Below are 12,242 nucleotides of genomic sequence, written 5' to 3'. Positions count from 1 at the left end.
TATCTCTGGGCTTTCTACCAATGTCAAACATAATCATGAGGATGAACCGATGTTGCTTTGTTTTACTTCAGCATACATCAGTGTGTTGTTTTTGTTCATTTTCAAGGTCTGCTCTTGCAGTCTACCACTCAGGGCTGACTGGGCCCACTGGTATGACTCATTAACGCCCACTTTTATAATGGTATGCGTTGAAAGCTTTGAATTTCCTTTGTTGCCTCGCAACCGGCTCCTGAATATCCTGGCAACATGGAAAGTTATGGATTGCATTCATGGCTATTAAATTAAAGATGGATCTGATAAAGAGCATTGATTTCCATGACTGACGGATACACAACCAGGGGAAAATATTAGACGGAGAATAGAGTGGAGCTGTTGGGAGAATCTTAATCTCACCCATCCTCATTTTATTCCTCATATCATCCCTCTCTCATGCTTCAGTGAGCCTGCGGGGCCTCTCTTCATTTGTGTGTGAGTTGTGTTGGAAGTACGAACGAGTTAAGCAGGGTTCTGTATTTACCTAGTCAGCTTGGCTCTCTCCCGGCTACAGGCACAGGCTGCCCATGGAGGGGGAGCAGATAGGGGGGTGTTGGGGGGTTTGGGGGAGCCCAGGAACAATTCATGACGAGTAAGAACGAGCGGGGGTTTGATGTAAAGGGTGGAGCCATTCGTTTCGGGCAGGGCCGCATGCGAAGCGTCAGACAGGGAGGCCTGTTTGGGCAGGTGCAAGGAATTGGGTTTGGGGTTGGAGTTGACGTCAAGCTGCTGAGGAGACGGGCAAAGGGAGTGTGGGAGAGGGGGTGGGCTGTAGCCAGAGAGGCGGAGGGGAGGGGACGGGCCGGGAGGCACGGATTCGGGACTGGGAGCGACGGGACGCATACCCGGAGGTGCTCGGGTGTAGAAATGGTGGTGAGGGAGCGAGTAGGAAGAGCAAGAGGAGGAGGAGGAAGATGAGGAAGAGGGGTAAGGGGGAGGCAGCCTCTCCTCCTCAGGGGAGGGGTAGTTGTAACAGGAGTCCGACCAATTGGAGGATGCATCATCCGAGCTGCAATGATAAACATATCAATGTCTCATGGGGAACTGAGCCGGTCTCCAGAGGCTGAAATGCTGTTAAAGGTGACATAGTCATTAGTATCTAAAGAAGGTGAAGAAAAGTTGGGGGTATTGATTTGTTTTAAGTTTGGTCCATCACGAGGCAGGAAATCAGGCGAATATTAATTATTGTGTCAGGAAGGAGAAGTAAGGGCTCCAGGGGGAACAGCACAGAGGAAATAAAGAATAGGTGCTAATGAAAACCTCAATGGTTTTCAAATTACAAAAATGAAATAAACAGAAAAGTCAGTCACCTCATCCATTGCAGGGCCTTGCGACAATGGACTGTTATGCTGTTAATGATGCTTGGACTAATGACAAAAACAAAACACATAAATAATTCATGCACATGCAGCAATGAACCATTTCTACTGAACTATGGATGAACTTTGCTCAGCTTTTTCCACACGTCATTACGTAAAACCCCAGCCTAAAGAGAAGTGAAAATCTTCACTTGCGCCACATGATATATACAGTATCACCACTCAAGCAGAAAATTAATTCTGAACGACTCCACACATGGCTCTACTAATTCAAGATTGAGAAAGTTTAAAGGAAAAAAGAAACATTAAGAACTTAAAGGGCAATCGCAAAGTTTAAAAACGACATGCTTCTTCATCAGAGGTGAGACACTGGGGTTCACACACACAGGTGAGAGGATGAACATTTTGTGGGGGGAAAAACAGCGACAGACAAGAAAACGTGGGTACGAGCAGACAGCGCTGTTCTGGTGTCAGTTGCAGGACGCAGCAGCACACGCGGCGGGGAGGCAGCAGCAGGTGGGAGGTGTGTGAGGTGGGGGAGGGGGAGTAAAACAGGAGGACAGCAGGGGGGCACGACAGCCTTACCTGGCTCGGTCGCTGCTAGTGGGAGGAGGGGTGGGGGAGGGGGAGGCAGCAAATTCCCCAGGCTGCTCGGGGAGGAGAGCGTCGGTGGACAGGGCAGGGGGGTGCACGCTCGGTGGCGTGGACGAGCATTTACGCGTAGAAGACGAGCCCCTGCGCGACACCCAAGTAGTGTCCATCACCCTGACACCCATGCTGCAGTGGGACAAAGATGCACAGCCAATCAAATCAAGGGAGGCCGTGTGTGTGGTTCACGGGGTCAGGTTTCCTGAACAGATCGTCAGGGGTGAAGTTGCCAGGGATAAGTTTCCCTGCCCGTCATCTATACCATTAGTGCTTTGAAAAGGCCGGACCCTGGATCAGCCTCTAGGGACACTGTACTTCCACCCACACAGCCTTGTATGGGTGTACTTTCGATCCTCAGCATGGAAGAACAAAAAACAACATTTTATCTACACAGTGTCCTGCTTCAATGTATAATTCCCTTTTTTATGATGATGATGATTTATGAGTAAAGTGTCTTTTGACTGCAACTTAAGAGCAGTTTGGATGGATTTAAGAATGAGATGATTGTTATGGTCCCGTTGGCATTATAAAAAGGTTAAAAAGAAATACAGATAATAGTTTGACATTCTGGGAAACGACCTTATGTGCTTTCCTGAGATAGATGAGAAGATTGATACCACTCTCATGACCGTCCATTCAAAATTAAGCTAGCAGGCGGTTTTCTTAGCTTAGCATAAAGACAGGGAAACAGCGAGTCTGGCTTTGTCCAAAGGTAACAAGACCCACCTACCAGCACCTCTAAAGCTCACTAATTAACACATTATATCTAATTTGTTTAATCTGTATAAAAACTGACATGTAAAAACGACAAGCTTATGGTTATGGGTGTTACATGCCAGACTATTTCTTGGACAGAAGCTGTGACTTCTCTGGGTTTCTGCTTATCGCTGTAGGAAACTCAAGTGAAAAGTCTCAGTCGGTCCTGATTGGTTCACACAGCCTAGTATCGATTTCTCAAAGCTGGGGACACACATCGATGATTTCAACACCATATGCGCTGCAGATATCAGATTAAAAAATACTGTAGGCGCAAAGTTACCAAACCAAATGGCAAATGCTCCGATGCTTCACTTCTCAGAAGGATGATGCAGGTTATCAAGTTATTAACATTTGCTTTTGTCACAAACGATCACCAAAAATGAAATGAAGAACTGGACTGCGTATCCAAAATCAGCCACCACGATGACTCTTTGTTTTGGATAAAGAAATAAAAACACAAGCACCAACACATTCTGACCATTAAGTATGATTATTATAACAGTAAGGTGAGAAGTGGGAGAACTGATCTAATTTGTCAGACTGCCGTAGAGGAGAGTGTTTTCTTCCAACTCTGCAGTCCTCAACACTAAAAGGTATTTTGTAAAACTGCTCAGATATTTGCCGAAATGCAGGTGAAAGGTGATTACAAGCAGCAGACATCCACCTAGACAACCAAATATATTACCAGTTCCAACATAGACAGGAAGTTAAAAGACAAAACAACAGTCAGTGATTTTCCTTGTTGCCGAAACACATAAGGTTAATAATATAATATGTGCTTTAAAGGTGCTGGTGGGCTGTTTTTAGCTGCAAAGGTGCTACTCATGTAAACAAAGAAAGAAAGGCCGGCTTTTTCCGTGTCACCCCACTCTGTTGGAGACATTGAACTACAGGAGTTCAAGCAGACCTGACTGGAGCATTAAACACACATGACAAATGACAGTTCCTGTCAACAGGAAGCTCAGACGAACAGACATGATGAACAGGCCGATGAGAGGATGATTGGATTAAAATGATCTATACTGTACCTTTGTATCTTCCTAATGCTGCATAGTTAAAACAGAGACAAACACAATGAGGACAGGAGTAAAGATCGTGGAGTCTCACTGGGCTCATTAACAGCATCGTTATCAGAGCAGCAGAGGAACTTTGGCAGGATAAACTTTTAAAGACAAGAGCCAAGATGGAGGAGCGAATGGGGAGGCTGGCCTGGCAGGGGGCTGCAAGGGATGAGATTCACGCTGGGTGTAATGAGGAGAGCGATTTGAGGGGTGAAATGTGCTCTCCCTGAAGTGCTTCAACCACGTCAAAACCCAGAGAGAAAATTATCTTTCTGTTTAGCCCTAATTAGGTCAAACTTTCCCGAACGGATACAAGAAAATTAGCCAAAGATAAACGACAAATGTGAGCGGTTTCTTGCAACTGCAGTTAGTTTGCAATGGTGACGAGACACAAAGCCAGGTCCTGCACAGAGCCTTGACCTTAACCCCATCCTTCACCTTTGGGATAAACTGGAACAAGCCCCTCAATAGTGCTGGGCTGTGTGGCGAATTTGATGTAGTCTGAATTGCAGGTCAAGTGGTGCACATTGGTCCAAGACGTTTTTTTCTATACACAATCATTACTGCTGTAAAACAATTAATAGTTTTTGTGTTTGGGGAGCCTGTCGAAGCCCTTTCCCTTTCTTGCCATGCTTTAAATTTAATACTACTCTCTTGTCTGTCCAGTAATTATGAAGCTGCAGCTAGCAGGCAGTTAGCTTAGCATAGCACATCACAGCATAAAGACTGGAAATGAGGAAACAAGACAAAAAGAGCTGCCTAACGTTACCAGCACCTCTTGGCCATGAGAGGTGACTTGCTGGACTCATGGTGGTGACAAGGCTCCAGGAAGTCACTGCTCCTGGCCAAGAAGTAGTTGGGGAGCAATGGTGGGAGCTTTAGACTGATTTTGTTACCTTTGTGCAGTCAGGCTCTGTATTTCCAGTCTTTTTGCTATGCTAAGCTAGCTTTATTTTTTACCATACAGAGTTGAGAGTGGTATTAATTTCTCTCCCTGACTCTCAGAAAGTGAAAAAGTGTATTTCCCTAAATATCGTACCAGACTACAGTTTTAAAGTAAGATGTTTAACAACAACATATTCAATTCAATTTTATTTATGTAGCACCAATTCATAACATCTAATTTCATAGAACATGTATAGACAGTACTCTAGCATGCATTTGGCACATTCATGTGTCTGCATACTAGCATATTTTCCACTGCTGTCTTTTAGCTGCTATCTATCTCTATTGAAGGCTTGAAATTATGTTTTAATACCTAATTTGTTAGCGCACCAAAGATGCTGCGGGCAAACTATTTTTCTCTGATTAAAAAAATCTCTAAAAATTAAATATGACACTATACAGTCTTTACATCCATTTATATACGGACCTACATCTAAAATCATTTGCACATAAAAACTAAGACAGCCTCTCGTTTCAAAAGGAGTAGTTTCTTTGTGCTGACTGGTTCTGAAGAGTGTTCTTTGTGTTTCTATTGAGAGCTGAGCGCTATTGATCAGACCCAACACACACTCGGTCCAGGTTTAATTAGCTGGGCTACTTGTGGTCCCAGGGTTGCCGAGCTCAGACTCCCCGCAGGGTCTGATAAGACCAAGGGTGTATTAAAGCATTAAAGAAAGAGACACAGAGACAGACAGAGAAAGGGAAAGAAAGCGACTGACTGGTTTTCAGCTAATCCTCCTCTAAAGCTTGAGGATTGGCAGATTCCTCATTTCACAGACTAAATGTCATCTCTCTCACTTTACTTTTTTCTCACTTGCTTACCCCTCTCACTGGGCTACATAAAAAACCTGAAAGCAGCTACTGCAGCTGAAGTGTGATAAAATATTATTTCTGCCCACTTCATTGTGAAACTGAGTCTTTCACCGAGTTCACTTCTCACATGAAACTTGTGTAATCGGTAGGGAATTCTCTTTGTCTCGCTTCCTGTGTCTGACCCTGTCGAAAGGCAGTCATGCAGGAACTTTACGGGCCTCTGCGTGGCCTTGTCTTGAAGAAAAATGTAAAGTTCAGCTGTCAGTTAGGATCCACCCTGAACGACGCTGTAAGGACACCGGAGGTAGAGGAGACTGCTGACTGATTCAGAGGCAGAGTGACATGATTGTGTGTGTAATCACTGGGAGGTTTTAGATGAGTGGGCCTGTTTGAGACCAGTTTCCTCTGACTTGTAGAAAGAGGATTGTTGAAGCAGTTTTTCCTCACGGTTTTGGTTTATTACGTCAGCTCATTTAGATTTGAATTTAATGGTACGGTTTAATTATTGCACTACTGTCTTTTTTTCAGTGCCTCTGCTGATGCCAGAACTTTTCATCTAGCTCCGTCATCATGTCATATTTTTAATTTGTGCAGTACTTAGTTAAGCTTAGTTAAATAAGATAAACATGGTTAACAAATAAACCTGCTAAACATCAGCATGTTAGCTTTGCAATTCTCCTCTCTCTCTCTCTCTCTCTCTCTCTCTCTCTCTCTCTCTCTTGCTGCTTACAAACAAGAAAAATGGTGTATACAGAAAATCAATAACAAATGAACGCATCAATAAATGTTCACTTTCAGTCAATTGTCAATAAATATAGGTATTTATATGCATTCGGAAATTAATTTCAAGCTGCAGCGACGCAACCTTGCTCATTTTTAGACATACACTCATTTGCTTTTTTTGCAGAGTTAAATGAGAAGATTGATACCACTCTCTCAAATCTGTGAATTAAGTATCATGCTAGAACCAGAGAGTGATTTTTTTTAACCTCCTCCTGGCTTCAGCTCCATACGCACATACATGAGTGAAATCAATCTTCCCATCTAACTCTCAGCAAAATAAGCGCATGTCCTAAAAAGCTATTTTTTAAACCTTCTCCAGTGACGATGTTTTAGAAGTCCGCTGCTAAAACTGATTAATACATGTTTTTGTTGTTAGTGCAGAATAATCTGAATCTATCTATGACCGCTCTAAATGACTATTTACCTCGTTTATTGTCTGTTACTCAGTTCTATTAATGACTCTTTCTGTTCCTGTTATTTTGTTTTAGCCATCACAATCCTCAGTTACTAAAAACTCCTAAATGTGTTTTAAAAGAACATAATCCCAGTAGAGACAGAGGGGTCGTACCCGTCCTTCTTATAGAACTCCAGCATCATGTTGTCTGTGGCGACGCTGAGCGGCCGTCGACTCTGGTCGTTCTGCCTACGATCGATCGATTGATCCATGTCCGGAGACGGCATCGAGCTGTAGTTGGCATTGTGGTTGGTGTGGACGGGGCTCCCGTAGTTACCTGTGACGTTGAACTCGATTTCTAAGAAAGACAGAAGGAAAGGACAAGATACAGAAACAATTAAGTCTTTTATTTTGTGATGACGTCAATCACCCCACTGCGGAAACAAAAAATAGATCTTCAAATAAGACTTCCAAATAAAAATCTATTTCCTCTTCTATTATCCATCCTCACCTCCGGGGAAGAACCAGTCTGCGTGCTGGATGATTGGCTCGATGATGCCGACGATCTGCAGGGAAACGGTGGTCATCATCTCTGTGATGTTACTGTAGCAGACAGAGAGGAGACAGAGACAGTTTTATGGCGGGAGGTCGAGGAAACTTAGCTGTCCGGATCATAAAAATTTACACTCAGGCAGCGATTTAACACATTTTCATGATATTAGAGAAGCAATAAAATGAGAAAATTAAAACCATTTTGGAAATGTTGGCTAATAAAATACTAATTAAAAGTAAGAGGGGGATAAAGAGTTTGTATGATTTACACAGAGATATAAAGTGAGGTGCCCTTCACCATTTTCCAAATGCTTAGTCATCCTCATCATGAATATACTTTATGATAAAACATCTCCTGGAGATGTTAAAGCCTTGAGCCTATTGGCCATTTTGTTATCAATACTCGTAGCACTTTGAGCTCTAAACAGCATCATGATTTTCAGCAGCTCAAATTTTCAAGTCCTTCTGTTCTGGCTGTCTTCACATTTTGTTAGTAGTTTGAGCTAAAAACAAATGTTTCAAGACTTCAGCAGCTGTAGAAATTAAAACATTTTAGCTTTAACTTGGTTTACTTTCAGCAGAATCTACCATAACATAGATTAGTAGATTAGAAAATTAAAGTACAGTCTTATGTCCTCACATAACTTACTAGGATAAGGAGGTTAAGGCTGGCGATATCCTATATTATGTTCCACAAGAAGACCAAAAACGACATGTCAATCCATCTAAATGCTTTCTGAATCCGTGTATGTTTCGTTCTTAGATTTTTTTGTTTCAAAACCAAAAAGTCGTTCTTTGGTTTACAAACTGAGCCTCCTGTTTTTCTAATTAAACCTCACCTACATTTAATCAGGCACCGCCCTCGTCCAAGTGTATTTGCTGTAGGTTTATAATGTTTAATCAAAGCTACAATAATCAGGCACATTAAATATCAAAAATATTTTTCCGTTTTTTGTTTTAAAAAAAAAACAAAAAAACGATGACTGTTTTTTTGTTTTGGTTTTAAAACGGACGAACCATACACATTGTGCATGGTTTCATTCTTTGATTATTTCGTTTCAAAACCAAATCAGAAAAACCCAAAAACAAAGTCGTTTTTTTTGTTTTTTTCTGTTTTAGAAAAATATTGAAATACGGAAAAATATTGATTTCGATATTTAATCAGTCCGATTTGAGTAGCTTTGTGTGTTACACTTGATAAACCTGCAGCAGATACACTTGGGTGATGGCGGTGCCTGATTACATGTAATTAAGATGAGCTTGAAGATCAAAATAGCTGCAGTACCGGAGGCTACAGCTATATAATATTGGCTCAACGTTCAGTTTGTAACTCACTCGAAACTGGAACAGGAAGCTTTCCTGAGAATCCTCAAGGTTTTTAAGATTTCTTCTGTATCAAATTAATTCAGTGATCGTTGTCAGTACATCCAATGGTACACAGCAAACATGAACTGTTATTAGTTAAAAAGGTTTGGGTAATTTTCGTTCAGCTTTCCAACAGGACAGGCTTTGGATACACACACAATACTTGTTAGATTTAGTAGTAAAAGTAAAAGTAAAAGTAAAATTTAGAATATAACCTCATTCTTTAAGTACCACATGTGTAAGCTGTATTTTATACTACTATTACAGATATATAAACTACTGTAACTGTGTATCTCTGCTTTCTTACCCTTCGTTGTGCATCCACAGCAGGTTCGGTCCAAGGACAATAGCAATGTTTCCAGGCGTCATTTTGTTCACATCCTGGTCCTCAGTCAGTTTGGAGAGGAATTTGATCAAATACCTGTTTATACAGATAGAAAAAACAGGTCAGAAAACATTACTTATAAAAAAATTACGTTAATTTAGCTGAAACGTTTGTCCAAAGCAGCTTACAATATATAAGTTCAACCTATTTAAGAAGAAAAACAACATAATGTTTGGTGACACAGTACTTTGAGAGATGATCTGATTGTTTCATCTGTATCTTAATATCCTCCCCTCACTAGTGTATTTAGTTTGTACAAGGTACAACAAGGTACAAGGTTGTTTATTTGTCATTATACAGCACAAGGCTGCATAACAAAATGAAATTTGTAGTCCCTTTGTGCTACAAGCACAACATAATAATTAAGTGTAGGCCTATTAAAATATGGTAACATTTAAAATAAAATAAAACAATACAGTTATTTATATACATATATACAGACATGTAAACATCCTGAGCCTTCCACAGTGCATTTTTGAATTTGCATTTGGGGTGAATGTAAACAGCAGCAAACAGATGATAATATGAAAGTTTCATCTTCACAATAAACGATAAGTCGATCTTGACTGCTTTTGTGCACCAAGCATCATCGATTTAAAACACAGTCCACCTCCTCTCATCTTGCCAGAGTCTTGCGCTGGAACATGGACCACCTGCCGATGTTTATGGGGCAGGTCTCCGTAACGATGTTGTACGTTCCCTTGTCTCAGCGTTCGTCCCTGTGTTATCTTTTCCTGGCACTCCTAGTGTTTTGTTCTGTGTTTTTTTTTATTTTACTTCCCTAGTTCTTGTGGTTCATTTGGATTCCATACGTTACCTGCTTCCTATTGAATTCGTTTGCCTGTTTGAATTGCCTTTCTCTAATTTTGATCTCTGCCTGGTAATGAGCTGTACTCGTTAATCCAGGTCCAAGTTTCCCACCCTGATTCTCTTAGGTTAAAATAAAAGGTAAATTTCCAAGACTTATACTGTATGTAGGTGTCGTGGTCATGGTTAGAACTGGAAGACCGTACTGAGCAAAGCTTATTATTACAGCAAACTATCATTACTATATTTCAGTCTCTTTGTGGATTTCCTAAGATACAAAAATGGGCCAGTGTGTTTCTGTGGCTCTCCGAGAGCAGCTGAGCTGAATGACTCATCCTGAGCTCCTACAGTTGAATGAACATCAGGCAGCTCATTCCAGCGAGCAGCAATCATCTGGACAGGTCTGACAGGTCTTCTCAGAGGAGGACTGTCTAAAAATACGCCTTATTTGTGCGATTTGATGATGACACTGACAAGTGCTGCAGTATCTTGCTCTTTCAATTTCTCTCCCATCCCTTTCCCTCTCCCTCGTCGTGCCTCTCCTCCTCTTTCCTTTTGATCACGAGACAAGCCCTTCTGCAGATATCCACGGCTCGTCTTAATCAGGCAGCATATACAGCAACACCTCAGCCAAAAGGCCTCTTTCTCAGCACCATTTCACACAGAGGTCAGTGTTTTTTTCTGTCAGGTGTCGATTAGAAGCACACGACGAACCAGCCTCATGGAAGCATGGAGGGATTTTTCTTCAGTTCACTGAAACTCTTGATTTGAGGAAACAAACTGATGGGCGAAAGGTTTCACTAAAGAGTGAAGAGAAAGTCTGAGGGAAGGAAGAGGGAGAACAGGGCCACGTTCTACAAACGTTTATATGATTGATGATTTGACACAAACCTTTATTTTTTTCTGGAGACTCTAAATTATGAATTAGTATTAAGAATCAACTGACGGAAAACCTCAAATCTGTTGGGTAAAAATCCTACCAGCGGTCAATACACTTCAGCCTGATCCTCTGTGATCCAACATAAGGATTCAAACTAAGTTTCTAAAGTTAGCCACCCTACCCGCAGGCTAAGTTGCAGTGGTTCAACTGCAAGTTAGGTGGTGCAAGGGAGTTCATTTAGTGAACTGAGATTAGATTTTGTGCTACTGTTAGTGTTTTGTCTTGTTAGACTCTTTGCTGAGTGTTGAATTCTTCCAGAATGCAAATATTTTCTGCTGGAGTGAACTGGGCTGAGCAGTTTGACGTGGTTGCTGAGTCAGCAATGTTTTTTAATTTGAAAAAAAGGCTTTATTCACCCAGAACCCACAGCACATTAGTCCTACTTACAGTACGATAGTCAAGAACCAGACAGCTTTGTGCAAAGCGAGAGCTGTCTGAAGACTGAACTAATCATTTTAGCTGGCTCACTTCGATGGTGGCCTGGATAAATGAAGCCACATTTGAAGAAACAGGGCCCAGGAGAGGACCACAAGGAGTGAAACATGGAAACACTGACTCACTTAAAGTTGCTGTTGTTGGCTGGGGGTAGTTTCTCACAGGCGTTGAGGAGAGCCTGCAGTCTCTTGTCTTGATCTTGAATGCTGCAGGACAAAAAGAGGTTGAACATGTAAAAACTTGAAGTTCTAAAGAAAGGCAGATCATCACAAACAACAACAACATGATACTGAAAAGATACGGACTTGGAGGCCTGGATCCAGTCGTTGTAGAGTTCGTATGTCATTAAAGGCTCAGGGAGCTCCCGCAGGTAGGACTTCAAAGCTCCTGGAGAGAACAAAATAATGAGATAAATGCATTTGTCCACATACAATGCATATATAATGTGGATATTCCTGGGCATTCCTATGGAAGCCCGGTGTTAAATGACCCATCTCTGGGCTCTGCAGTGGGTATCAGTCTGCATTGTCATAAATGAACTGGGCCTTCTGACATGCAAAGCCATTCTCTCGCCCCTCCGTAACTTCCCTTAAGCTGCCTTTAAATCCTACTTTCATCCAAGCAAAGAGCATATACTTAAGGTATAACTCGGCCACCGTTATCTGAATGCTATGGCCCGCTCAGTTGTCACATCACCATCACTGTTTATCTACTTCCACTAGTCTTGGCATGAGGATGGAAAATATAAAACACACAAATACAATTAAATGATTCTTTGCATGATGGTAATTTCTGGTAATATATAGTTATGTGCTTGCAAAAAAATCTTTCTCCCATGACTCACTCGGAAATGAGACACCATTATAACTCCCCACCTACACAAGTACAACAAGCACTTTAAAATAAACAAAAACTATTTCCGAACACTATTTGATCAGAACTAGTGGGTGAAATTTTCCAGTGCTGACGAGGAAGGCGACGGCTGACTGAGCTTCTCTCTGAC

General features: G+C 41.7%; 1 protein-coding gene across 1 annotated transcript in view; it reads right to left on the bottom strand.

The window, feature by feature from the left end:
* Positions 1-12,242, bottom strand: part of LOC123983569 (rho GTPase-activating protein 44-like) — a 38,348-nt gene that overhangs the window by 8,316 nt on the left and 17,790 nt on the right. Inside the window, exons 12-20 of the mRNA XM_046069826.1 lie at positions 11,545-11,626; positions 11,365-11,445; positions 8,980-9,093; positions 7,267-7,358; positions 6,930-7,113; positions 6,672-6,674; positions 3,788-3,805; positions 1,938-2,129; positions 518-1,042 (exon numbers count right to left, since the gene is read on the bottom strand). Of these exons, the coding sequence (XP_045925782.1) occupies positions 518-1,042; positions 1,938-2,129; positions 3,788-3,805; positions 6,672-6,674; positions 6,930-7,113; positions 7,267-7,358; positions 8,980-9,093; positions 11,365-11,445; positions 11,545-11,626 (1,291 nt within the window). The remainder of the gene's footprint in view (positions 1-517; positions 1,043-1,937; positions 2,130-3,787; positions 3,806-6,671; positions 6,675-6,929; positions 7,114-7,266; positions 7,359-8,979; positions 9,094-11,364; positions 11,446-11,544; positions 11,627-12,242) is intronic.

This window comes from Micropterus dolomieu, linkage group LG14 (genome assembly GCF_021292245.1).
Source record: "Micropterus dolomieu isolate WLL.071019.BEF.003 ecotype Adirondacks linkage group LG14, ASM2129224v1, whole genome shotgun sequence".
NCBI classification, from domain to species: Eukaryota; Metazoa; Chordata; class Actinopteri; order Centrarchiformes; family Centrarchidae; genus Micropterus; species Micropterus dolomieu.
Note: the sequence above shows the minus strand (reverse complement) of the source record. Positions and strands in the feature narration are given on the sequence as shown.